Source organism: Ictalurus punctatus, chromosome 17 (assembly GCF_001660625.3).
Source record: "Ictalurus punctatus breed USDA103 chromosome 17, Coco_2.0, whole genome shotgun sequence".
NCBI lineage: Eukaryota > Metazoa > Chordata > Actinopteri > Siluriformes > Ictaluridae > Ictalurus > Ictalurus punctatus.
This window is the reverse complement of record NC_030432.2, coordinates 11,501,907-11,528,205: the sequence shown is the minus strand read 5'-3', so window position 1 is coordinate 11,528,205 and position 26,299 is coordinate 11,501,907. Positions and strand designations below refer to the sequence as shown.

The window sequence follows — 26,299 nt, the reverse complement described above, 5'->3', positions numbered from 1 at the left end:
TAGTAGTGGATGTAGTGGTTTTATTAGTGTTTGTATTATTATTATTATTATTATTATTATTATTAGTGATGGTGGTGATTGCTGTAGTAGTGGTGGTGGTAGAAGTAGTCGTAGTAATAATAATAGCAGTAGTAGTAGTAGTAGTAGTAATAATAATAGTAGTATTAGTAAGTGTGGTAGTAGTATACACCAGTACATGCACTCTCTGTGACTTACTGTTTTTGTGTGTGTTTTTGTTTTGGATTATTTTTTCAGTTGGCAGCTCTGAATTCTCTGGGGCAGTGTTGCCTTGTGCTATTTGCGGTTGTTGCCATGTTAGTGTTTGAAATGCCGTGTTGTGTTTGTGCCATGCTTGCTGTCTAGGCATTTGTATGGTGCTCAGGGTGGCCACAGTGGGTCGGCCTTTAATGTGTTTTATTCTCTGAGCTGCTTGATTTAAAGTCTCTAAATGATTTTTCTGTCTGATACGTGCCTCTGCCGCGCTGGTGTTTATTTGGAATGTTGTTCATCTCATTTATCTTTACTCGAAGTGCAGGAAAGGGTACCCTGGGTCACTCCCTTCCTTTTGTCTTTCGCTGCTCTCCTCTCTCTCTCTCTCTCTCTCTCTCTCTCTCTCTCTCTCTCTATGTCTCTTTATCTTTCCACCAACAGTGATATGTCTGTGTCCATCCCCACAGGCAGTCAGTGCAGAGCTGAGGCCAGATTACGAGGTTCTCGTGCCTCAGTGTCGTCCACTGTCTCCGGGAGAGATCCTGGGCTGCACCTCCCCACGCCTCGACAAGCATGTCAATGCCATCATGTGAGAACATAATCTCTCCATTTCCCCTTCTTGCAGCATGTGTGTGTGTGTGTGTGTGTGTGTGTGTGTGTGTGTGTGTGTGTGTGTGTGTGTGAGTGAGAGAGAGAAAGCAGAGCAAGGCTGGAGGCCATACATCAGTTTAAATGAAAAGAGCATCAGTCAATGTCTGTGAAGCGCTTGAAAACACAGTTAAAGGAAATACACTTAAAGGGCTGGGGTGTGTATGAGTATAGATGATAGCGGTACATATGAAGTATAGACTCATATATTCTCATATATCTCTCACACGACCTCATAAAACATGCACACACATAAGCCTGTCTCACACACAAACTGTATAAATAGCTTTGCTGTGACCAGTGGCATCAAGTATGCTATCCACTTTTCCTCTCAGAGAGGAGAGTGCAGATACAGAAGGGCATACTTGTGTTTCAGAGATCCATCCACTCTTATTAACATACACATTGTGTGCCTCTGTGTGTTTCCACTGAAGAACTAAAGAGCTCTGAATCTTCTGAATGAAAAATTGCGTATTATTGCTTTATTTTTGTTTTTTTCTTCATGTTCCAACTTGGAAAATTACATGCAAGCAGGTACATAACATGTGGAAGTTGAAAGGGTTTCTCAAAGCTTAATAGAAAATACATCCAGTTGTTGCCTTTCTATATGCCTAAGCATCTACTCTCTCTCTTTCTCTCTCTCTCTCTCTCTCTCTCTCTCTCTCTCTCTCTCTCTCTCTCTCTCTCTCTCTCTCTCTCTCTTTCCCCCCCTCTCTCTCTCTCTCTCTCTTTCCCCCCCTCTCTCTCCCTCTCTCTCTGCCTACAGCAGCTCTCAGTGCACTTACATTTGCTTTCATAAATAACACAGTCAAGGCTGAATAACATACAATATAAAGCCTGGCAGTAAAGGCTTGGGGCTTCTAAGGCCTTAATGAACCCATAAATGAATTTTACCCATAAATGTAAAATAAGTAAAGCGACACACACTGTTCAGTCATCCTGATATTTCAGCTTGCAGCCAAAGCACACGCATACAACAAACACAGAGATTAAAGTTCTTGTCCTGCATTGTTTTGTCTTTGTTGTGATATTATGATCTGAACAGCTTTTCAAACCGTCGGCGTGTGTGACAACACAATTTCACTATTCCAGCCTTTTTGCCACATGTAGCATGCCACTAGAAGCTTATACAATTCACTCCCACGTTTTTGACTTGCCACCTTTTGTAAAAACAAAAGCTTCACAGAAACGTTCCACTTCGCCGATCATTACAGATAAACGAGTTAGTCATGCTGCCTAGCTCATGCTTGACAAATCAGTGATGTTCTGTACCGCAAGCTCCCAAGTTTTCAGAAATTTACCAGCTCTGGAGCAGGAACTAAAAAACAAGCTTCTGCATCCACAGCCTAGGAATGAAACTCAGTAGGCCACTGTGACTGAAAAAGTGCCTTACTCAGCAAAGTGTATTGTGGGTGCATTATTTGAACACAACCTATTGTGAGATTTCATAAGCCCACTACGTGTGGTGCCACTTCAAACACATATAACTAGTTCCTCCTGTGCCTACAAATTTGAAAAAGGTTCCCTGTGTATGTTTGTGTTTATGCGCATAATGAGGTCATGTTTGTGTTTTTTTTTTGTATTTGAAGTATATAGGTGGGTAGATTTTACATGAGCTTGTGTGTGGATGTGCGAGTCTATGTTAATTAGTGTATGTGGGTTGTGGAGAGAGTGTGTAGGTGGTGGTGGCATGGCTCTGAGCAGATGCTCATGCTGAAACTACTTAACTAGCATCAGTACCAAGTTAGCATCTTTTGATGATCAGTATGGTACCAACCATTTCTCTTTGTTATCGACAAGTTTAGTTTTGGCTGCTGTGTAGTTAAGCCTTGTTACGTCCGTGCAGATCCTGCGTTACTCAAAGGCTCAGTATGTGGAAGATATTTTCTCTTCTTCTAAGAAACGCAGTACTCAGGAATACGAGTCAGAAAGTAAAAAAGACAAACCTTTGACATTCAGGATGTGATGACGTGGGATTAGCTTTCTTATCTTGGAGCTGATAGGGATTGAAATGATGTTATATAGGGGAAATAAATCAACCAATATCCACTGAAGGGACAGTGGGTAGTGCCTGGGCCAGACTAGTGGATAATTGGACCAATTTTAAAGCTGATTTGTTCCCTGTATTGTACAATGTGTCCTGATTTTAAGCTGATCTTCTACTCCTTATAATCTTCCCAGATGATCCCATTATGTGGTACATGTTTAAAATCCAGTCTTAACCCCTTTATTCATTTGAATTAATTTATTTGTATAGCTCTTTTAATAGGAGACATTGTCACAAAGCAGCTTTACAGAAGTCTGGATGTAGATTTATTTATTTTTTCCCATAATGATCAAACCAGAGGCAACAGTGGCAAGGAAAAACTCCCTGAGACAACATGAGGAAGAAACCTTGAGAGGAACCAGATTCAAGGGAACCTCATCTGGATTACACCAGATCATGGGATTATAAATCATTAACGTGTACAAATGTAGAAGAGTAAAGTCAAACAGTATTAAGTGTTCAGGATGTTAAATATGAGCATATTGTGAATGAGCACAAGACAGAATGTATGATTATAATAACAGTTCTTGGGTACAAGTCTACATTATGAAGGTGAGATTATCCATTGAAGCAAGGGATAGACTTGGGCATGAACTGTTTTTGGGAAGTGCACATCTGTTGGGTAACCATGTGAGACCATCCACAATGGCAGAAGGTGCTACAAAAGGTCCATGAAGAAGTAGAGCATGTATTCACAATCGTGTCCTGGATGCCGCTATTTAAAGTTGTAAATTTTAAACATGTTCAATATTTACAACTCAATGTCCTGTAGTGTGCAGGAATACTGACTGGCTTGTGTGAAAACACAATTTTGACTTCAAGACTAATAACTAACGACACCCAAGCTTAATGCTGTGTTCAACTTCATCCAGAATTGGGAGTTCGGAACTACTGCATTGTTTACCTCTGTGCATTTGAGCTATAAAGTGTGGGGGGGGGGCATGGACGCCTCCATGGTCATCGTTTGTTTGTAAAAAAAAATCTAGAAAGCTAACTGTAGTAATAACTGTAATAAGTGATGTTTTTCCCTCCTAAAATCAGTAAATCGTATAGTTCATGTTCTAGAAGTGCTGCTTTGTTTTCTGTTTGTGCTGTGAGCATCCATGCTGATTAGATGTCAATCGCTGAACTCGGCTTTAAGGAGACTGTACTGAGTTTCCGAGTAGGACGTGCGAGTTGAGGGGGTGTTTTATTTGTTTGTTTTTCCTGGCCAGACGTTGGAAATTCTGTGTGATAAGCTTTAGTCAAATGCAGCATAATTGTAATCTAAACATGTTTTGGGTTTGAAAAATTCTCACGTACGGAGAGTCTGGATCGTTTTTTCCGGACTCGTAGCGTATGGTGTGTTCATGTCATGTTAGAAAGATCATATTTACGAGTTGAACGCACACGTACGGCACCACAAAGTCGTAATTACGAGAGGGGAAACATGGGATTTTCTTTGAATTTCAGCCCACCGCAATATAAGATTTATACAATCCTAACCAATTTCACAGAATTTTTATTTATTTATTTATTTATTTATTTTAACACCTGTCTCGTCTTTCAAAAGATTTACTAATGTACTGTCAACTACAGATGTTGCATTCAGTGATTCCACCATGTTTTCTTAAGGACACGCCTCCAACTCGGAACTCAGATTCAGAAATTCAGGTGTGCTAGTGCTACTCTTTTTGCATTGTTGTGTTTAGATTAATGCAAAATAGAGCGCTTAATGTTCAACATCAAACTAATGGGTGACACATGGGTGTGTGCACGTGTTTTCTTAGAGAGAATGTTTGTGTATCAGTCCACCGGGGAATGAGAAATGCTTTTCATCAGTCTTCCTTTCACCACTCCACTAGCCAGTGACACACACTCGGGTATATAGTGCGTTACCTGAATATCAGCACACAATGCAGCATCTCACTTTAAACTCGGACGTGACGTTTAGAAAACAGCAACACGCCACTCTGCTTCAGCAGCCTACCCTTTTTTCAGACCTTACATTACTACAGCTGTTATATCATACCCTCCCAGCAGTAGCACCAAGATTAACAGCTAATTAAATCTTAAGAGGTGGTGTACTTTGGTATGTATGGAGGATGGATATACTGACCATGAGAAAGGAGAGCTAGTGTTAAATAATAGGAAAGCTCCTCTACTCTGTCTCCATAGAGTTGAGGGAACTATACAGCTAGCTCTGTGGGATGGAGGGTGAAGAAGGGCATGTGTGTTTGGACTCTTGTTGTATTGTTAGGAATGCTTTATAGAGCAGGGAGATCTGTCTCGTTACAGTAATAAGCAGCCAGATCGCAAAATGTGCCATGCTTTAAAGGAGTACTTAAATGAGAACGTTTTCAAACCTGCAGCCATGAATGCACATCTTGGTGAAACCCAGAACAGCTGTGGAGCGGTCAAAGGTCAACATGCTTTTCTATAGACAGATATGCATTAAGGCAGGAGCTGTGATCAATTAAAGTGTATTGTGCTCATGGGATTTAGCGCAAGAACTGCTGGGCCAAACGCTCTACCATTTCTGTTCACTCTGACGTGAATGTGTAACAGCTATTACGTTAGCGTGGCTGAGCGGCGGACCGTATTGTGCAAGGTTTGAACGCATGTGCATTTCGGTCAGCCTTTTGCTCTTTCAAGTCCATAGGGATGCCACTCATTGTGAGTCCGGTTTCTTGAAGGCTGACTAATTAAGAGCTCTCTCTTCTTTCTTCTCCCCCCTTTTTAAAAATTTTTTTTACAGCAATATTTATATCTTTAACTACTAACTAGTTGGCTGACCTGGCACAATTTCAAAGAAAATATCTAGTCATTTTCGAGCTAGCTGGCATTAGCTATCCAGACAAAACCTCCGAAAGGATGTTTGTCATACCATGTGTCCTTCTTCACTGCTAATGCTTGCAATTTAGTAACGTGGAGGATTTCTTTTCATTTGCTTAAGTATTTTTAATCTTCGATGTTCATGCTAGCCAACTAGCTTAAATGAGCTAACCTGGCAGGAATTCAAAGTCGTCAACACACATGAATGTAGTTCATATTTCACGTAGCCTGAGTTACAGAACTCGGCTTACTCATATTTTTGAAGCACGCAGGTAAAAATAAGGTCTTGAATCAAATCTTCATTGTTTGTGATTGAAATGCACAGTGTAGCACTGTTGCTAACGTTCTTTGTGTGTGATATGAAGGTAAAGACTTGTTCATATTTAAATACATGAATGCATAATACATCTAGAAATTAAAACTGACTATTATTATGGCTGTATGGGTGTAGTCTATGTAATTGTGTGTGAATGTGCGCTGCTTTCCATGCTATAGTACAGTCTACAGAGCTTTGTTTTCTTTATCAATCCCTCCTTCCACTGTCTGATATTGCATATGTTTGTCGAGACAGATACCTTGGGGATGGACGATTTCACTTGGAATCAATCATGATCGCCAATCCAGATGTCCCAGCTTACAGGTAAACCTCAGAGGCCCTGCACAAAGAAATGATCACTGCATTTTCTCTGTTCATTAAAGGAGAACTCCACCTTGAAACACATTAAATATGTTTATATTGAAATATTACTGATGTGCTAAGCAATCCTGGTGCGAATTTGGTGGTTGGTGCTGTATTTTTGTTATTCCTGTAAGAAGTTAGACATGCGCTGCTCTGACATCCTACAATGGCTTTTAATAGGAGGAGAAAAATGTTATCTCAAACATAAGTCAGGTTTCACTGTTAGCTACTAAAACCAAAAGAGCAAGAGCTTCGATTCTCACCAAATTTCCAGCTATGTACAATATCATTTCAATGATAAATCCAACACTAAAGAAGTGGAGACAACAAACATTGGACTCAGAGTTCCAGAATGCAATGCAGTTGTGCTCAGTTACAGCACAGCCAGTTAGCGATCTACGAGATGATGAGCACAGTGGCATTAATATATTAGCAAAGTTGAAGCTCTGGAACTTGATCTGTTTGTGAAGAGTGTACAGATGAGGAGATGAGAGAGATAGACAGACTAAAGGGGAAAAAAAGTGCTGTTTCATCAGTCTCTGTAAGTGGAGATGAAGCAAAACCCATTGATTCCACTTTCAGCAGTTACTCAAACAGCATTGTGCATAATGTAGGAAACCCTTAACCAAAGCGAAAACATACCAACATGTTTACATTTAGTAGTCAATTCAGAAGTTCTTTACAAAATAAATCTTGGATGCAAGATTTTTCTTTTAATAGCATGTATTCAGCTTTCTTCTATATGATTGCAACATACTGAATAGAGTGTTTTTTGCAGGTATGATCCCTACAATAAGGTTTTCTCTCGGGAGTATTATGACCACGAGGCCATGCGTGCTAACAGACTGCAGGCCATAGAGACGGCCCGCTCAGCCCAGAGGTGGGGTCTGATTCTGGGCACGCTTGGTCGCCAAGGCAATCCCAAAATCTTAGAGGTGAGCAATTAAACATTTATAAAAGTACCATCGCCTCTGAAAGTATTGAATTGGCAAGGTCACTTTTTTTTTTTTTTTTTTTTTTCCCTTTTTTTTTCTTTTTTTTTTTTTTCTTTTTAGTTTGAGATCAAAAGATGAATGAGATGATGGATCAGAATTTCAGCTTTCATTTCCTCATATTTACATCTAGATGTGTTAAAGAACTTAGACCATGACACCTTTGGTGGCAGACGACCCAATTTGTAGGTGAGCAAAAGTATAGGAACAGAGTTTAAAAGTAAGCAACACTTAATATGTGGTTGCATATCCCTTGCTTGTAATAACCGCATCAAGCCAGTAACCCACTGACATCACCAAACTGTTGCATTCTTCTTCTGTGATGCTTTTCCGGGCTAGTACTGCAGCTTCTTTTAGTTTTTGTTTGTTTTCAGGTGTTTCTCCCTTCAGTATCATCTTCAGGATGTGACATGCTGCTGAATTGGGTGAAGGTCTAGTGATTGACTTGGCCAGTCTTTTTCCCCCTGCTGAAGTCCTTTGTTGAGTTGGCAGTGTGTTTTGGGTCATTGTCTCCCTGCACGATGAAGTGTCTCCCAATTAGGTTGTATTCTTCCTCCCAATTATATTTCTCTGTAAATTGACAGACAGAATGTTTTTCTGTAAACTTCTGAATTCATTCTGCTGCTACCCTCATGAATTCCATCTTCAATAAAGATTATGGGGCCTGTTCCAGTAGCAGCCATGCAAGCCCAAGCCGTGACATTACCTCCACCATGTTTGGCAGATGAGCTCATATGTTTTGGATCATGAGCAGATCCTTTCTTTCTCCACACTTTGGCCTTTCCTTCACTTTGGTAGAGGTTAATTAAAGTCTTCTTCAAACGGTGGATTGTGATACCTTCACCCCTGCCTTGTGACTGTTATTTTGGGGGTTTTCTTCACAGCTCTCACAATGTTTGTCATCAACTGCTGTTGTTTTCCTTGGCTGACCTGTTCTATGTCTGTTTGTTAGTACACCAGTAGTTTCTTTCTTTTTCAGGACATTACAAATTGTTGTATTGGCTATGCCCAATGCTTTTGCAATGGCTCTGATTGATTTTCTCTCTTTTTTCAGCTTCAAAATGGCTTGTTATTCTCCCATAGATAGCTCTCTGATCTTCATGTTGGCTTATTCTTTTTAACAACAAATGCAGTCTTCACACACAAAATCCAGACCTTGAACCAGGAGTAGATATTCAGAGCTGTTAATGGTCTAAACTGTCAGTCTAACGGGGCACACCTGGGCAACACGAAACACAAGTCACATGTTCCAATATTTTTGATCACTTGAAAAATGGGTGGGCTCAAACAAAAGGTGCCGTGTTCTAAGTTGTTTAACACATCTAGATGTACATGAGAAAATGAAAGCTGAAATTCTGATCTGTCGTCTCATATTCATCTTTTGATCTCCAACCCAAATGTCTTCAATGTATAGCCAAAAAAAAAAAAAAAGAATTGGCCTTACCATTCCAGTTCTTTCGGACGGGACTGTATATATTCTACCAAATTTCAGATTTCCATTTAATGAATACTTAAAACATAATAGAGATACCTCCGTGCACGTATACACATTTTATTCCTTTTGCTGTAGTGGAATGTGTGTGGGGTCTTAATCAGTACTCAGGATTGGGAGGGGTCTTTTTCAACACCCCGTTGCTGCCTTTGCTTCTTTTGATCTGCTCATTTTTGTTTTTCTCTCATGTATTGTGTTTGACTTTGTTTTGACTGATCCTGTCTTAATTGGTATGCATAGGCGAAGGGAGAGAGACTCAAGGATCTTTCCAACATCTCCAATTTTGCTGTCAAATGAGATTTTTAAGCCAACATGAATCTCTCTCTGATTCTCATAACGCTGTGTCTCCCAAATGAGATCTATACAAATACCAATCTCAGACAAATAGACATTCAGATGAATATTCTGATGGAATAGATCTGTAGCTGTTGTCTGTTTCTGAGAGCAAGGCATTAGTTACTGTCAACCTTCAGCTGTCAAACTATCACGTGTGAAAAGAAGAGTTGAACTTGAAAAATTGGAACTCTAGGTGATTAGGTACTTATTATTAAAATTAAATCTAGTCAACTGTACCACACCTTTTTTTTTTATTAGAATTGAATCAAAGCAGCTTCACGAAGGAGTAAAAAAAATTATTATTATTTTTTTAATTGATTTGAGTGATTTTGATCAAAGCATGATTGCTGGTGTCAGACTGGGCTGGTTTGTGTATTTCTATAACTGCTGATATCTTGGGATTTTCACGCACAACAGTCTCTAAGAGTTTATTCAGAAAGGTGCAATAAAGGAAAAACATCCAGTGAGTGGCAGTGCTGCGGACAGAACAGATTGGTTTGAGGTGACAGAAAGGCTACAGTAACTCGGATAACCACTGTGTACAATTGTGGTGGGCAGCAAAGCATCTCAGAATGCACATCACGTCGAAGGCGTGAGGAAGATAGGCTACAGCAGCAGAAGGCCACATCAGGTTCAAGAACAGAAAGCTGAGGCTGCAGTGGGTACAGACTCACCAAAACAGGACAGTTGAAGACTAGAAAAATGTACCTTGTTCTGATGAATCTCAATTTCTGCTGAGGCACACAGATGTTAGCATCAGAATTTGGCACCAAATTCAGCAGAAATGTTTAGTTCAGCAGAAATGTTCAATAAAAAGGAAACTGGGAAAAAAAAAAAAAGAATTTGGTACCAACAGCATGAATCCATGTTCCCAACCTGCCTTGCGTCAACAGTCCAGGCTGGTGGAGGTGGTGTAATGGTGTGGGGAATGTTTTCTTGGCACACTTTAGGCCCATTAACACAAATCAATCATCGCTTGAATGCCACAGACTATTTGAGTATTGTTGCTGACCATGTGCATCCCTTCATGTATATATAAATTATTATTATTATTATTATTATTATTATTATTATTAAAAACAACAAGCTCGGTCAGTGTATGTCTAGTCTGGGTTTGAAAGTTTTAAAGTGAATCTGGGACTAATAGCAATTTAGAAAAACACGAGTCCAACCAACCTGATATTTTCTTAACTCTTGGAATAGAGAACAAGCCAGGGCCATGAGAGTATAAATTGTCTGGAAGACAGTGCTAAACAAGTAAGACTGATAATGTGGAGCCAGGTCTTGCAAAGATTTATAAGTCAGTAATAGTAATTTGTAATCAGTGCCAAATATAGTTGGAAGCAAGTGGAAGTCAGATATGGGTGATTTGGCTGAATTTCCTGGATCTTTAAGCAATCTGGCAGCAGCACTGTGAGCCAGCAGGTGAGGAGACTGGAACAAGTCACCGTTCTAAGTATATATCAGTCATTACTTTCATGCTAAGTTAAATGAAGATGTGTTTGCGCTAAACTCCGCCGGCTAAAATCTGTTCATTTACTCGGTAAAGAAGAGAGTGAAATATACTGCATTTCTTTATTTGTTGTTTGTTGAGCCTTGGGGCTTTGATGCTTTTAACAGCTAATGTTCACTCTTGTGATGTTCTTCACTAGAAATATGTATAGCCCAAAGGGTTTGGTGCTGTGTGTAATGTTCTCCTGCTTAAGAGTTATGTTTCATATTGCTTGCATGAAGTGTAATGTAGTAAGGAGGATGGGTGATCAAAAGAAGACCTTGGAGTGGTTGTGCATGCACACTAGAAAGTCTCGGGAAAGCCCTTTACTTTAAATGACATTGAGATGCATATATTGTCGATGTGGTGCAGATTTGAATGCTTCTCTCTGCACTGGGCATTTCAGGGGAACATGGCTTTGAAACTGTAACACACACAGACCAGGCGAGGAACGCTAAAATGCCTAATAAATCTTGGCAGTATGCGAAAATGAAGCAGACATTACAGAGAATAATGTCCAAGTGTAACTGGTTATAGAGTAATAATGATATTTTGTCAAATCATTTCTTTCTATATTGCAGCACAGTATGTAATGGCCTAGTTCTCGAGTTTAAATGAGCTTCAGTACATTGGTCTGTTTTTGATTTTCTGTCTGGTTTGAGGTGTTTGATGTCTGGCAGCAGGATGAGTCCTGCCCAAAGTAGCAGTCTGGCCATTTTTTTGTATGGAAAGCTAGACAGCCCCGGGTCATCTGGTATTTTGCTGTGATGAATAAATTTATAGTCGTATTTCTTTTTTCCACCTGTATTAACCCCACATTCCCTCTGTATTTTTTTTCTCTCTCTCGCTTACTCTCTCGCTTACTCTCTCGCTCATATTTCCTCTGTCTAGCATTTGGAGGAGAAGCTGAAGGCACTTGGCAGGTCATTCACCAGGGTGCTCCTTTCGGAGATCTTCCCAAGCAAGCTGGCGCTGATGGCAGATGTTGACACGTGAGTCTCATGCCATCTTCATGCAGAGTCACGTTCTTATTTGTACGCAATTATAACTCGGCTCATCCCCCTTCAAAAGATGCAGCCTTCCCCAAAACATCGGGTGCATTCATCTCAGCTTTAGTGCCCCCTTTGGGACAAGCACAGAAAGAATAGAGGAGGGCTTAATTTGACAGCCAGGGAAGATAACATTTGTGATGGCATGGCAACTTTGTTTCATAACTAACCATTGTTCTTTTACCTAGAGGGTACAGTGACTGTCATTTAGGATGTCAGTTTAATTACTACTAGCCTTGGAGTTTTTCCTCTTTAGCAGCTTGTGTTATTGCGATGGGCAATGTTGTGCATATTGCATGTTCGGATACACACCCACACTCAACGTTATTCATTAAGTCACATGTCACATCAAACCACACAGGCCAGATTTATTTCCTACCCAATGCACAGCACAGTGGTGTGTATGTTCTGTGCTGCAGCCCTGAAAGTAAAGGTTTCTATTCAAACTGGAAAGGTTTCCCATCTCTGTTGCATGAGCCTGGATTGAACAAGGAGGACCACAACCCGCTGCTCATGCTGGCATACAAGAGAGGGCCCAGATGGAGGGATACGAGGAAGCTGAACCAAAGTTCAATCCTGGAAGCTGTAAGGAAGTTAAAGTGAGTGGATTTGGCCTTCTGCCTCCCTCGTGACTCTCTTACGCCTCTGGGAGCAACACTGCATACATAATCCCAGCAGGACGTAATAGATAGAAGCTCACTCTCCAGCCTGCTTTCACTTTTCCCCTGCCAAGTGGCACCAGCATCCGAAGCACATCATTTGGTGTGTTACATGGCTTCTGGTTTTAGCCTCATTTTGAACGATAATGCGGTCGGTGACGTGGAGTTAACCGGTTGACTCGCCTACAGAAGGCTGAATAGCATAATCTCCACAGGAGCTGAGTCTGATCCGTGCCCCCGGGTATGGATTCTACACAGTACTAGACTGTGCAAGAGAAAGAACAGAGATAGCGGTAGGGTATGAAGCCCATACAACCCATGTGAACACATACTTGCAACGTTAGCATATACTTTTTATTCAACGCTTTCATGTGGTGAGCTGTTGTTCACACTACTCGCCCTCATGGTTATTTTAATTTCACCTACGCTTTCATTCTAAAGCACTACAGCGAAAGTGATAATGGTGATTATTCTTCGGATTTTGAATACTCGCATCACAGAGTTCTTGTTCCCTTTTTCGATACGTGATTCGTAATTATTTTGAATGCAATGCACTTCAAATTTGCATCTCAACATAAATCAGACTCCCATAAAGTTCTTATTCACCTGCTCTGGTATACGCCTGCCCGTTTACTGCAGCGCTGCAAGTGAAACTGTGAGCAGAGGGTGAAGTGGCTAATTAAAATGTATTATTTCCTCGGAAAGTGAGGAGCGAGGCAAGATCCCAGACCTTCCTGGTGCAGGGAAGCCCTCCCCTTTTCGATGCTAATCACATCTCTTTCCACTTCTCACACTCCCTCCCTCCATTAGACTCTTTCATCGGGGAGCCCGTCTCTCATTGTGTTGGTGGGTGTAATGATGATCTGAAGAGGCCTCTCATCATGGCCATATTCAGTGGGAGCCAAACCAAGGCATCATTACACCACTTTGACCTGTCATCAGCTCAGCATTTGGTGTCGAAGGGAGTGTACGGGTCCTCCTACACACCTCCTAGACCTTGGTTGGAGTGTGTGTGTTCTCCTACACGCTGTTCCCGCTTGCGGGCAAAGGGACAGCTGATTCTGCGCTTGAAAGTCTTGCAAATTAATTACTGTGCAAAACTTCAACACCCATGTTTGCAGCACCTCACACAGACCAAGCTAATATTAGCACTTAACATTGCTCACACTTTTTTTGCTCCAAGTAGCCTGTTTCAATCCACATGGCTCTCCAGAGGTACCCTTCTTTCCCCCCCTCCTCTTCCTTCTCCTCCTCCACTGTTTCTTCTCAGCCTGCAGGCTTGTGGGATCAGGAGCTGTGTACGCCCACACACCTTCACTTTTAAATCATCCCTTCCAGCTTACAGTGGCCTCCGCTAGAGACGCTCTCACGGTGAAACAATGAGAGAGGCTCAGAGCCCAGTTTCAGTATGTGCTAGTCGCCTAATGTGAATAATGATGCTGGTTCTGAGACGTTCACCTCAGAGTATCAGTTTTACTGATGGAAGCTGGATACGCTATTGCAGAGGATGATTTTGCTCGTTTTTTTTTGAGTGGTTAGCTGGTCGATTGGAAAAAAAAGGTGGAAGCAGTGCTAGGGAGCATTTTAGTTGAAGCCCCTTATCAATTCTGCTGTTCAAATCTAAACCATATAAGACTCAAAGCAAGTGTGAGTGTGGGAGAGAGAGGAAGTCAGGATGTCAACTTGCCCACATTTCACAACTTGAACTTTTGTACACCTCCAGATGACGTTGTGTAATGCGGAACAAAATGTTCTTCTTTCACAGCTGTTTTTTTTTTTCTTTCCCTTGCATGTGACCAGTTTGTTTTTGGTGGGCTTCCACCTCCCAAAAACATGCCAATAATTGGGTTGGCCCCTAGGTGTGAATGTGTGTGAATGGTGCCCTGCAGTGGACTGGCTTCCCATCCTGGGTGTATTCCTGCCTTACAGCCAGTGTTTCTGGGATCGGCCCTAAATCCACCACAAGCCTGGTCAGGACAAAGCAGTTACTAAAAGGGAGTGAGTGAACTGTCCAGTTTCAGTGAGTCTGTGTCTACTGTTGCCCCACATTCCTGTTCTTGGTTGACAGGAGTGGAACCGTATGTCTTCTGTTGTAGCCCCAAGGTTCAACTTATTCATTCTGAGATGTTTTTCTGCTCATCACGGTTGTAAAGAGTGGTTATTTAACTCCTGTAGCCTTCCTGTTAGCTCGAACCAGTCTGGCCATTCTCTGCTGACATCTCTCATCACCAAGGCATTTCTGCCCACATAACTGCTGATCACTAGATATTTTTGTCTTTCACACCTTTCTGTGTAAACTCAGTACTGTTGTGTGGGAAAATCCCAGGAGATCAGCAGGTTCTGAAATACTCAAACCAGCCCTTCTGGCACCAACAGCCATGCCATGATCAAAGTCACTGAGATCACATTTGATGTTTGAGGTGAACATTAACTGAAGCTCTTGACCTATATATTCATGATATGATGTCTACCTGATTGGCAGGCTGGATAATTGCATGAAGGGTGTTCCTATTAAAGTGGCCAGTGAGTGTATATCAGCAGTGTTTAGACTTTTTGCAGCCAGGGACCCTTTTAACTGTAAAAAATAAATGCACTGTATGAATGTTTTTAAATATTCATCTCTTTTATTCAAATGTGCACAATGATAATTTGTTTATTTATTACATATACAGCTTTTTATTCTTGAACTTTCCATTCACAGAACATATACAGTCCATGTTGACTTTATTTATTGTCTTGCCTGTTTTTGACTTATTGAGATTTGGATTGAACCCATTCAGCTAAGCAGTCAAGCAGGCTATTAACTATAGAAACTAAATAATAAATATAACTTTGATATCTCTAGTTGTGATTTCTTTCACTTCTGCCACAAAATGTTCAAAAACATTCAGATCCCCTGGCTATGCATCACAAACCACTGGGGGCCCCTGGACCCCACTTTGAGAACCACAGATCGATATGACCTCTCCCTCACCATCTCCTCTCCTTTCATGCCCCCCCCCCCACACACACACACACACTATTTTCCTGATTTCTTTTTCCCGTCTCATCTCTTTGCCTACTGTGTGTGCTAGCTCGATATAGACAAGAGCATGCTAGCATATTTGTTCTGGCTCACCTTTCCTCTGCCTCCTTTCCCCTCTCTGTTTCTCATGTTGCGTCCCTTTGTACTTCCTAATAAAGACACAGCAGCTCAAAGCAAACATCTCTGCTCCTTAGGGTTGTGCAAATGTACTTTACATATTTACAACAGGGGATTCTGAGCTGCACACCAACGCAGTACTTTTGCACCAGAGCATGGAGTTGCACTCTCCCATTTTAATCAAGTTCATTCTCTTTCTCGCCCTGTTCCTCTTTGCAGATGGGTTCAGATCGCATGTCCTCGTCTGTCAATCGATTGGGGCACGGCATTCTCCAAGCCCCTGTTGTCTCCCTACGAGGTACATGCATCTTACATTCAACACCTTTCACTATTAAAGCAGAGAGAGAGATCTCATTACACCTGCCACCTGGACCTCACTCGGCACAGCATCGCAGAAGTTATTTATGCTTCGAATAAGTCAGAATTCCACTTTCCCAAGGGGAAAATTGGATTGCCTTGTTAGTTTATATGCATGAGTACCCTGTGATTAAAAAGCATGCCTGTGTCTGACTGTCAGTGCTCTGGTTAAGATTCCCAGGAATGGTTAAATTTGGTGTGATCCCTGATCCTCCATGTGCTAACCTTTTTGGATTTAATAAGGACACCAGGGCTGTAATTAGTGTTGGGCATGATTAGTCTCCTAATCGACTACCTGTTATGTAGACACCTAATTGATTATTAAAATGCTACTCAAAATTCATAAATTAGTTTTTTTTTGTTGTTTTTTTTTCCATATCTACCACACACACGCAAAATGGGCATATAGCATATTTTCCGTTGAAATGTGAGTTCATGGCACTGTTACCTCATTTTGATTTCATTGAGTACAAGATACAGTGAGATATGCAGTAATGGTGCAGACCTATTCAAATGCAGCCAAAGGTGCCATAACTTTAATCTCGGTGGAAGAAAATAGAATATTGTACGGATTCTTTTGTAAAAAAAAAATACACAGTCGCACTCCATGATGTGTCATCATCAAATCTCTAAGTGTGATCTATTATCTGTCTAATCTATTACATATGTTCTCCAATGCCATTACGCTGTACCCTGTGTACTGAGCATATATAGTGAAATAGCAGGAATTCTGGTTTTGGGTATGGGGAAACCATAAAGCCGATTTGAGAGATTTTTTTTTTCCCACAGATCCTGTAAAATGAAGAATTTAACCAAAAGTAAATAATCAAAGAAAATGAAAATGAGTCTGATTTATTCGTGAAAGTTCACAGAAAACAATGGCATTTCTTTCTCGTGATAATCGACCCAGTTTTCACCTTCCATGGTTTCTGCAATGCAAAGGCTAATTTCAGCTTATAATTACAGTCTCATTAATATTTGACTTTATTTAGACACTAGGTTTATTCAGTTGGACTTCAGGTTTTTGCCACTTACCCCGGAAAGAAAAGGATGTGCTTAAGGAAAGTAAATCTCATTTCAGGACTCCTGTGTGTATGTTTACGCTCGCATATCTATTGATCTATCCTGCATATGTCTTGTTGGTATATCTTGAGAGCAGGATCAAGTGTTCAGAGATTTGAAAGGTTCTGCACTTCGCCGTGGAACTGTAGCGCCTCTCGCTGGCCAGCTGCCTGCATGTTCTCCTTTTCTCTCACCCTCAGATGCATTCACTTGCTTTTCCTCCTGTCTCTCATTCTAATCAGATGTGATAAGTGCGCTAGTACATTCTGATTTATTCCATGACTAAGCTGGCCCTGGCTGCCACAAGACTCACCCTGCGGCGAGGGTTTTACAGATCAAGCCTCAATAAAGCCTCGTCACTCCACAGCTTTCAGCTGGCATCTTGAATATTACTGTTCAACCCCTGGACTGTGTGTTGAGCTCTTCTGTGGTCATGTGACTTTGTGATGAAACGTTCCTTTATTTCAAGTAGCACTAGAACAAAGCTTTTTCCGATTTGATTTGCTCCCATTTTCTCTTCCTTTTTCCTTAAAACATATGCCAGGCTGACAGGGTTTGTGCTGGTGTAGTGGTGAATATGGTACAGGACCAGTTCAAATGAGAACACCCCATAATAAAGACCCTGACTTTCCACGACAGCTTGGTCTGTGTTAAATTTGGAGCACAGCAAATGGAGTATATAAGATAAGTGCTGCTCTACTCCAGCCCTGCATCTTAGTGATTTTGCTCTTTTTTTTTTTATTCCTCCCATGTGTCTGCTTTTGCTATTGCAAAAGGAAGCAGATGGGAGAGAGAGAGAGAGAGAGAAAGAGAGAGAGAAAGAAGGGAGCCAGTGGTTATTTTCAGTGCATCTCATGTTATATTTATAGTCAATAAGACAGTTGTCAGCACTGGGATTAGCAGAACCAACTAGCACACAGCAGTCAGGAAGCCACGGACTAGGGCACGAGATGGAGAGACAGAGCGAGAGAATGAAAAAAAAAAAACAACAGCACAAGGGGAAAACATGGCAAGGCTGGGTTTATCAAGAGCTTAGACAAAGCGAGAGGATGGATGGATGGGGCTGAAAGCAATAGCAGGGCGTGTGTGTTTTACTGGGGAGACGATGAGAAAAATCCATCAAATCCCGATTTGTTATTTGTAGCCGTGAGACACGTCTCCGCTAACGGACTCAGCATGAGGATTTAAAACTTCCATTATAGAGTATAATGCTGTGCTTGAGTGTGCCCTTATTTTGAGTGGATACGGAGGAATGAATATCACGTTAAGGATTGATGAATGCCTTCTGCATGCGTGCCGATTTATTGAGTAGATTTGTTTGAGTTAATATTGTAAGAGTCCTCAGGACAACTGTTCATATCCAGAATGTGCCATACTTTCTGTGCTATTAGAGCAGTATGTTGGAGAATATTTCATCCATGAGGCAGGCTGACATGCCCACGAGCCCAGAAAAACACGTATTGATCCCCCCCCCCCCCCCCCCCCCCCCGTGTCTCTTAGGGGCTTTCTTCTCTGATTTTAGTGTTGGAAGAATCTATGAATGTTCTTGGCTTGCATCTAAATCCCCAATCATGAGTCACAGCAACTGGCAGATCCATTTTGTGCAGTGCAACTGCAAATAGATACTTTGAAATAACAATAAAGGCACCAATAAAACAGGCAGCGTTCGATCAGGGCAGCTTTAACTGCTTCATAAATCCCTTCTGGATCTTTATGGGATTGAATGCATATTTTCACATGCAGTTTTCTCAGCCTCAGTCTTATTAATCAGCAATGTATGCGCAGTATATCATTTGATATTTCTTCATAATAGGCATATGATTTGATTTCAAATCGACTGTTATCAAAGAAGCAAATGAAACAGGAGCAGTTGGAAGAAGCCAGATTTTATAAATGATTAAAAGACTCACTCTTGCTTTGGTTTACTCTTTAGGCAGCTGTAGCTCTACAGCAAGCAGAATGGCAGGAGGTGTATCCCATGGACTTCTACTCCAATCAGAGCCTGGGGCCTTGGACCCCTAAGCACCCAGACAACCAACCCCAGCGAACGACAAGCAAACAGCAGGTGTGTGTACATGGCCTCAATTAGAGAAGAGATTGAGGTAAACTAGTATAACGATCACTAAAACAAGTGGTTGTTAACTCCAGTCCTTGGCGCAGATTGACGTTTGCTTACTCCTGACATTCCTGATCCAACTTATCAGCTCACTGTTAACATCTGAATGAGCTGAGCTAGGTGTATTGAGTGTAAGGAGACTGTCTAATGGTGCAGGGCAGGGGTTCTGCAGACTGGAGTTAAGAATCCTCGTTCTATATAATAAAATATGAAAAGCTGGCAATGACTGCGTTTACATGCACATCAAATCCCGTTTAAGGTCTGTATTTGGGCCGCATTAATCTTCCAAATACGATGTTTATATGCGTACAGGCATCGGAATATTCCTGTATACATGGTTGTCGTAAGTATGCCTGAGTTGCCATTCCTAAATACCTAGCCTACATTTAAGCATCTGTTAGCACCCACAATTCCTTGCAGAATGAGCATGCACATGTATCTCTTTTCGGTGGATTTTCTAAATAAGGTTTTTGCATGCAACAAATTTCAGATTAAAACAGGCATATTCCAGGGGCGGGAATCTGAATAATCTGAATTGGGTGATCGGATTGCAGCGTGTACTTGAGTCAATACTAATTAGAATATTACGAAATTCCTTTTAATGTAAAATATTTGTGTGCATGTAAACACAGTCATTGAGATCACAATAGGTTAAACATCATGATGCACTTTTGAGTATTGTGGCTACTCTAAGGTATCAGTCTTTTACATCAATATACTTGCATGCAAGAGCCCATACTTGATTGGTACAGAAATTCGAGTGTAATGTCCAACCATTTCATATTCCCCTTTTCCCCCTTTATGTACTTAAAATTTGTTGTAAAAAAAAAAAAAAAAGAACTATTTTTTCCATAATGTAGGTCCTCTATATTCTTTATTATGCATCGTAAAAATATTTTATTATATAAGATGATATTTCTGCTCTCAGTGAAGCTGTTACGAAGGTAATATTTCACTTGTCAAGGTAGAATCTCGTTGAATATATTTATAGATACAATTATCTAACAATGAATGTCGGCATATTTGTCTGCTGTATTATGTTCAGCCATCGCATGAATCCATAATGAGCAGATAAAAATAAAGCGTAAGCGCCTCCTGTTGTTTTCTCTCCTCTCCTCCAGAAGGCAGACTCACACTGTGAGCGCACTTTCCCATGTGGCTGCCAGCGCAAATGAACAGCGCACTCACACAGCAGCAGCCAATCAGTGCGCAGCCTTACCGTCTGCAGGAGACAGCCAATCACAGGCCTGCGTGCACCTCTGTTGTCAGAGCAGAGGGGATATTGGCACACACAAAGCACTACATCAAATCCGTCCCTCTCATAGTATAGCAGGAGAGTGGTTCTGTGTGCCAAGGGTGAGAGAGAGAGAGATGGATTGAGTGAGAGAAAGAGAGAGAGAAATGACCCTGAGAGCACGTCGTTTGTTTCATATCGCAGCATGTGGGTGGCTTGTTAAACGCAATCTTCTTGTCTCTGTCCTAGAAAGATCCTGCCAGACACTTTGCATTGTTGACCTTCATGCTTTCAATTGAAAGCGAAATGGAAATGCTCTGAGCAAAACGATACACTTTTCTCTTTTAGCTGTCATTGCGAGGTTCAGTGAGACAAATTGCAGAACATGTCAAACTTGGAGCATGTTGTGTTGTGTTTTACCAAACGCAATATTTAATGCACAAAGCCAAATTAAATCTTATAACTGCCAAACATTTTCCTGAGTAGGCGTAACTGCAGTGTAACACAGGACAGTGCAGCATCTCGTATCTGGATGTGAGAATGCAGCATTCTGTGACTGGATTCCATGTCTAGACTTTTTATGTACTGAAATAGCCGACTGTTAAACATTACTGAAGGCCCTCTTCATTTATTCAGTAACTTCAGTAGCCACTTTGTCATGCTCAGGGTCACAGTGTATCTGGATCCTATCGCAGAAACACTGGATGGATGCCTTTTTCAGCAGTGCAAAAGTTTGCATACTCTTTCTTTCAAATGAGGAAATCAAGAAAGACATTTGGTACACGTTTTGCAGATATTCATTCGTTCATTATGACAAAGAATGATGCAGTTTGGCATTTTTACATTACGATAATCTTTTCAAAAAATATTATGGCTTCACAGTAAAAACAAATGAAATTATAATTAAAAATCCTTTTAATATTCAACAGCTCTGCTCACATACATGTAATTTGAAACATTATACTTGTTTTATCTTTCTACATGCAAAGTGGCTTGTCTTAACCCTGTGTTTAAAATGAACAAAAAGCAAAAAACATAGTAATAATAATAAAAGATTTAATCTTTTACCAATCTTTTATCTTGTTCTGTTTTCTTGCTTAAGGAAGGCTGTTTTGCTGGACAATCAGTATGATATTTACAAATGTGATCTAAATGTTGACTTTCATTGTACATGGCTCTAAGGACCTTTCGCATCTCCTGATGTTCGGATTTTTGTAAATGCCTCTGGCCTTGTTTTTCCCTCCAGTTACTTTTATTCCACGCTTTGGTGCTCTCTCTGTCTGTTTTATGGAGGGGGGGGTTTTCCATTTCTAAGTGACTGTTTTTACTGTTGGTAATGATGTCCCTAAACACTTTATTATCTCTTTATATTCCTAATATTTCTGGTTTTAGGTCTTCTGAAAGCTGTGTTTCTGATTGTTATCGACCCTTCTGTGAACCCTTTAGAATTTTCTATATTTCTGCATAAATATGACCTAAACCATCATCAGATTTTCATTCAGGTCCTAAAAGTAGACAAAGAGAACCCAGTTAAACAAATGAGACGAAAAATATTATACTTGGTTGTTTATTTATTGAGGGAAATGATCCAATATTACACATCTGTGAGTGGCAAAAGTATGTGAGGCTCTACAACAGTTAATTTGTAGGTAAAATTTATGTCAGGTGTTTTCAATCAACGGGATGACAATCAGGTGTGAATGAGCTCCCTGTTTTATTTAAAGAACAGGGATCTATCAGAGTCTGATCTTCACAATACATGTTTGTAGAAGGAGATTTCTGAGGACCTCAGAAAAAGAGTTGTTGATGTTGGTCAGGCTGGAAAAGCCAGGACGGCTTGCCAACATTGATGGAACAATGAATACAAAATTCTACAAGTGAATTCTAAAGGAAAATGTCAGGACATCTGTATGTGAACTGAATCTCAAATGAAAGTGGTTCATGCAGCAAGACAATGATCCTAAGTACAAGTCATTCTATCAAAGAATGGTTTAGAATAAAGTTAATGTTGGAATGGCCAAGTCAAATTCCTGACCTTAATCCATTAGCCATTTTAAAGGCTGTCTCAACTGCAAAATCTTTCCATTGCCTTGGAACGTTCGCATTGCATCGTCGCTCACTACGTTCCCTTACTGGAAATAACATCATGTTTTCTGAAGCCTCTCAGCTCGAAAACAAATGGGGGACGAACTCTCAGCCAACTTCCGACTACAAATGTAAGCTTGTTATCGTTGTTGTTGTAGCTCTCAAATGATTAATTACGTTAATGATTTTTAACTTTATTTGACGTTCTATATACGGTTCGAGTCTAACAACTTTTAAGTGTTTAATGATTAAAATAAATAAATCCACTTGCTTGTCTCTGATTGACATATTATGACAGAAATACATGTGATTAAGGTAACAAATTTATATGCCATATCAAACAAATATTTTTACGTTTTTCATTTTTAGTGACGTTTTACAACACGAGTACGTAGTCATGTCACCGAAAATTCAGTTATCAGTGTCCCAATGTGTAGAGACCCAGGGTTCTTACCAGTGCCCGAACTCATGTACACGATATACTGATTGACTTCCTACTGAACTAGGAGGCTGGTTGAGACATACTCTAGGGTTCTTGTCCTAAAATGTACAATGCTGTGCTATAGTGCATCATTAGGCTAATTCGGTCCTTCTTGCTTACCTGAGTAGCTGGAGGGAGTACTACCTATTGATCAAATTTCTCTGACTTAGGGTTTGGTCTGCACGATTCTTTTTTTAGGGGAGAAGAATAACAATAAGAAAAATAAGCACAAAAACAATAATTTGGTGACTGGACCTCGAATTAGTATAATAGAACAATAATTAGTAAGTACAATTACTGAACTAGAACAATGATCAAGAAGAAGTAAGAAAAAAGATGAAGGTGATATGGTAAAAGACAAGATGACACAAAAGTTAAGTGACAAGAGTGAATACAGAGAGATATTGTCCTTTCTAAAATTAAGAAAGAAAAAGAAATTGGCTGGTTTACACCCAGATTTAAAAAGGCATCCTCTAGTCCAGCTGTGGTATTGGTTGTCAGTATATTGTATCTATGAAACCTTTTCATTGTGCATGATTTTATAGTGCACATGGCATGCTAACCCAGCCTGCTTCTTGAAGTTTGTCTTGTAGTTTTGCTGTATTTGCACTAGATGGCGCTCTCTGCCTGCTGTATGTGAGCTCTGTTCTCTGCAGTGAACAATGCTACTCAGAACACACGAACATTAAAGTACTGATGGCTTTTTCATGGTAACGATTCAATGGGTTTGAGAAATGGGGAACCATGTGTACTTTTGTAGCTTAAATATGCCTGTTTGTGATTACTTCCAGATGGGCTGGGGATCGATCTCGCTCTTTTTTATTATTATTATTATTATTATTATTATTATTATTTTATTATTATTATTTTTTTATAAAGTCACAGAATATTTAATCAAGAGATACTTTACAAACCTTATTAACACTAAGAATAAGATGGAGCACATAAACTTTGTGGGGATGTCTTGTGAGATTCTCTGGTTCGTTTCATTTCATTTGAAAGTTAGGTGTGAAGTTAGGTGAATATAATCACCCATATTTTAAGATATTATGATGAAATTACTTGAAGTGTATCCTTGAAGATGTAACAGGTAAAGATGAAACATACACATGGGCCAACAGGTGTAATAGTATGTCCTGATAGAATTATTGAATGATTATTGCATTATTATTTTAGATAGATTGATAGATAGATAGACTCATTATAAAAATTACTTGCTAGTTAATGTGCATTTGTGTGTGTGTGTGTGTGTGTGCGTGCGTGCGTGTGCACGCACGCTTGCATCTGTGTGCCCACACACGTGTTTGTGCTTTTGTATTTGTTGCCCATCAGGCCGGAGCTGCTGAAGTGGATGCTCTTGTGAAGAGCCTGACAAATTGTTTATCTTCCTGAGACAGGAAATGCTGACTCACCTTGCCTCACTGTCATTTCCTCGGTTTTATTTCACACACACACACACACACACACACATTTGTACAGACTTGTATTTCAGTAGAAACCGCTACTAATAATCCAAATAATGATCATTTTTCACTAATTCATAAATCTAATCCTAACTACAATCCTGAAACGAGACCTAGCAGAACATTTAATCTCAGTAACTCCTGAGAACGAGTTACAATCTGTCCGTAACGTGAATGTTTTGGCGATTTGTTTGTGTCTGTGACACAGAGTTTACTCTATATGCAGTCCATGTCACCAGTCCATCAGCCTCAAATTAAGAAGTCTCAATCAAACCCTGAGGTGCTGCACCCGTATCCTTCACTGTGGACTTCTGGAATTTTATTTATCTCGTTCTGAGTATTAGATCTGCTGCTTTGGGTTTCAATTTTTAAATCTAATCTGAAAATTTTATCTTTGTAGAAAGATTTTATCTCTATAGAATAGTTAACGTTCTGGCCTGCTTATGTCACCTCAGCTTTGCTCCCTCAGCTATGCTACATTCTACTGTCCATCTTTAATCTATTTTCATTTTGATTTTCTGTTATTTTTATTTTATGTCCTTTTATATTTTATTCTCTATTACCTTTTTTTCTGCTCAATCTGTATATTTTATACTTTTATTTACTTACTTATTGTTTATTTTATTTAAATAGTCATCTTTTTTTGTATGTTCTTATTGTCTCTTATATTTTATGTTCTGTTTTATTCATTTTTGGGTTAATTTTCTCATTTCCTATTTTGTTTTATTTAATCCGATAAGCTTATTTATTTTATCCACTGTTCACCCTTTTCTGCTGCTTGTATCATTCTGCTTGTCTCATTTCTGCCTTTAGAAAGAACTTTGTGCATAAAGCCTGAAATGTATTATTTATTTTTATTAATAATAAAATATTGCCATCTACAGCAACCATGGAAATTGTGTCCAGGCTTCCAAACTTGACCAATTTTACTTTCCGCACTTCTAAATAAGCCTGTGTTGTAGGTTCCTATGAAGGATATTAAGGTACAGATATGCAAGCTTGAGTTTGAAGAAGCCACTGTATTAATGAAACATATTATTTTGTGGTCTATGAGAAGAAGCAGGCTGTATTATATTTACATCTGGATTGATGGATAATGATGTGGATCATAAGACAGGAAACAGACGTCACAGTAAAAGGTGGTGTAAGAGTTACACATGAGAAAAGAGTCTTCTGCAAACATGCGAGGACGAGACGAGGGTTGAAAACGAGGAATATATAAATATGGCACTCGTCACTAGAAGCAAAAGTGAATTTCAGTAGCAAAACGGACTCGATAGGATTCTGTCAGCCATTTGGAGGAAGATGTAAGTGATAATGTGAGATGAATCTGAAATGACGTTGTGGGGGAGAGAGGTGTGGACAGAAGTGCGATGAGAAAGTTGGGCTGAAATGAGCTGCTTTGACAGGAGAAGAGAGAAATTTCAAGTGGTGAAATGGGATGACTAATTATGTGTGGGAGGTCAGTCTGCCCTGTGCTGGAAAGCCAAGAACACCCCTGCAAAAAGAAATGGCATTAAATCTCTGAAAACTGAAACGAGATGAGCTGATCTCTCTCTGCTTCACTCTCATGTGCTTCTGCCGCTTAGTCATTCTTCAGTGATATCTCACTGTGTCCGCTTTCCTCTCCACCTTTCTCCCCTCACCATCCCAAAGGCAGGAAAACAGGAAACCAATGTGATGAGTCATACATGTTGCTATTAACAGTGCCTTTAATGGGCTTTGTCCATTAGAAGAGCAGAGGCTTGCTTATGTAGCCTTAGTTTTGCCTTTTTTCCTTTCACATACATTATAGAGATTTTTGTGGACTCGAGTTATCTTTGCAATTGGTAATGCAACAATCTTCTCTCTGCCTTCATTACTGGTAATCAGGTGCGTTTATGTATAGTTCCTTTCTCAAGCTTGTTTGTTTATGTGAACCTTAATATTCTTCATAATAAT

General features: G+C 40.1%; 1 protein-coding gene across 5 annotated transcripts in view; it reads left to right on the top strand.

Annotated features, from left to right (window-relative positions):
* Positions 1 to 21,400, top strand: part of dph1 (diphthamide biosynthesis 1) — a 107,555-nt gene extending 86,155 nt beyond the window's left edge. For 2 of the 5 annotated variants that reach the window (XM_017491400.3, XM_017491399.3), the window contains exons 4-11: positions 678 to 799; positions 6,291 to 6,359; positions 7,177 to 7,333; positions 11,602 to 11,702; positions 12,179 to 12,358; positions 15,780 to 15,858; positions 18,913 to 19,044; positions 20,217 to 21,400. In XM_017491400.3, the coding sequence (XP_017346889.1) occupies positions 678 to 799; positions 6,291 to 6,359; positions 7,177 to 7,333; positions 11,602 to 11,702; positions 12,179 to 12,358; positions 15,780 to 15,858; positions 18,913 to 19,044; positions 20,217 to 20,270 (894 nt within the window). In that variant the 3' untranslated portion in view covers positions 20,271 to 21,400. The remainder of the gene's footprint in view (positions 1 to 677; positions 800 to 6,290; positions 6,360 to 7,176; positions 7,334 to 11,601; positions 11,703 to 12,178; positions 12,359 to 15,779; positions 15,859 to 18,912; positions 19,045 to 20,216) is intronic. The other 3 variants (XM_053687260.1, XM_017491403.3, XM_017491401.3) reach the window with 3 other exon arrangements.
* The last annotated feature ends 4,899 nt before the right edge of the window (positions 21,401 to 26,299 follow it).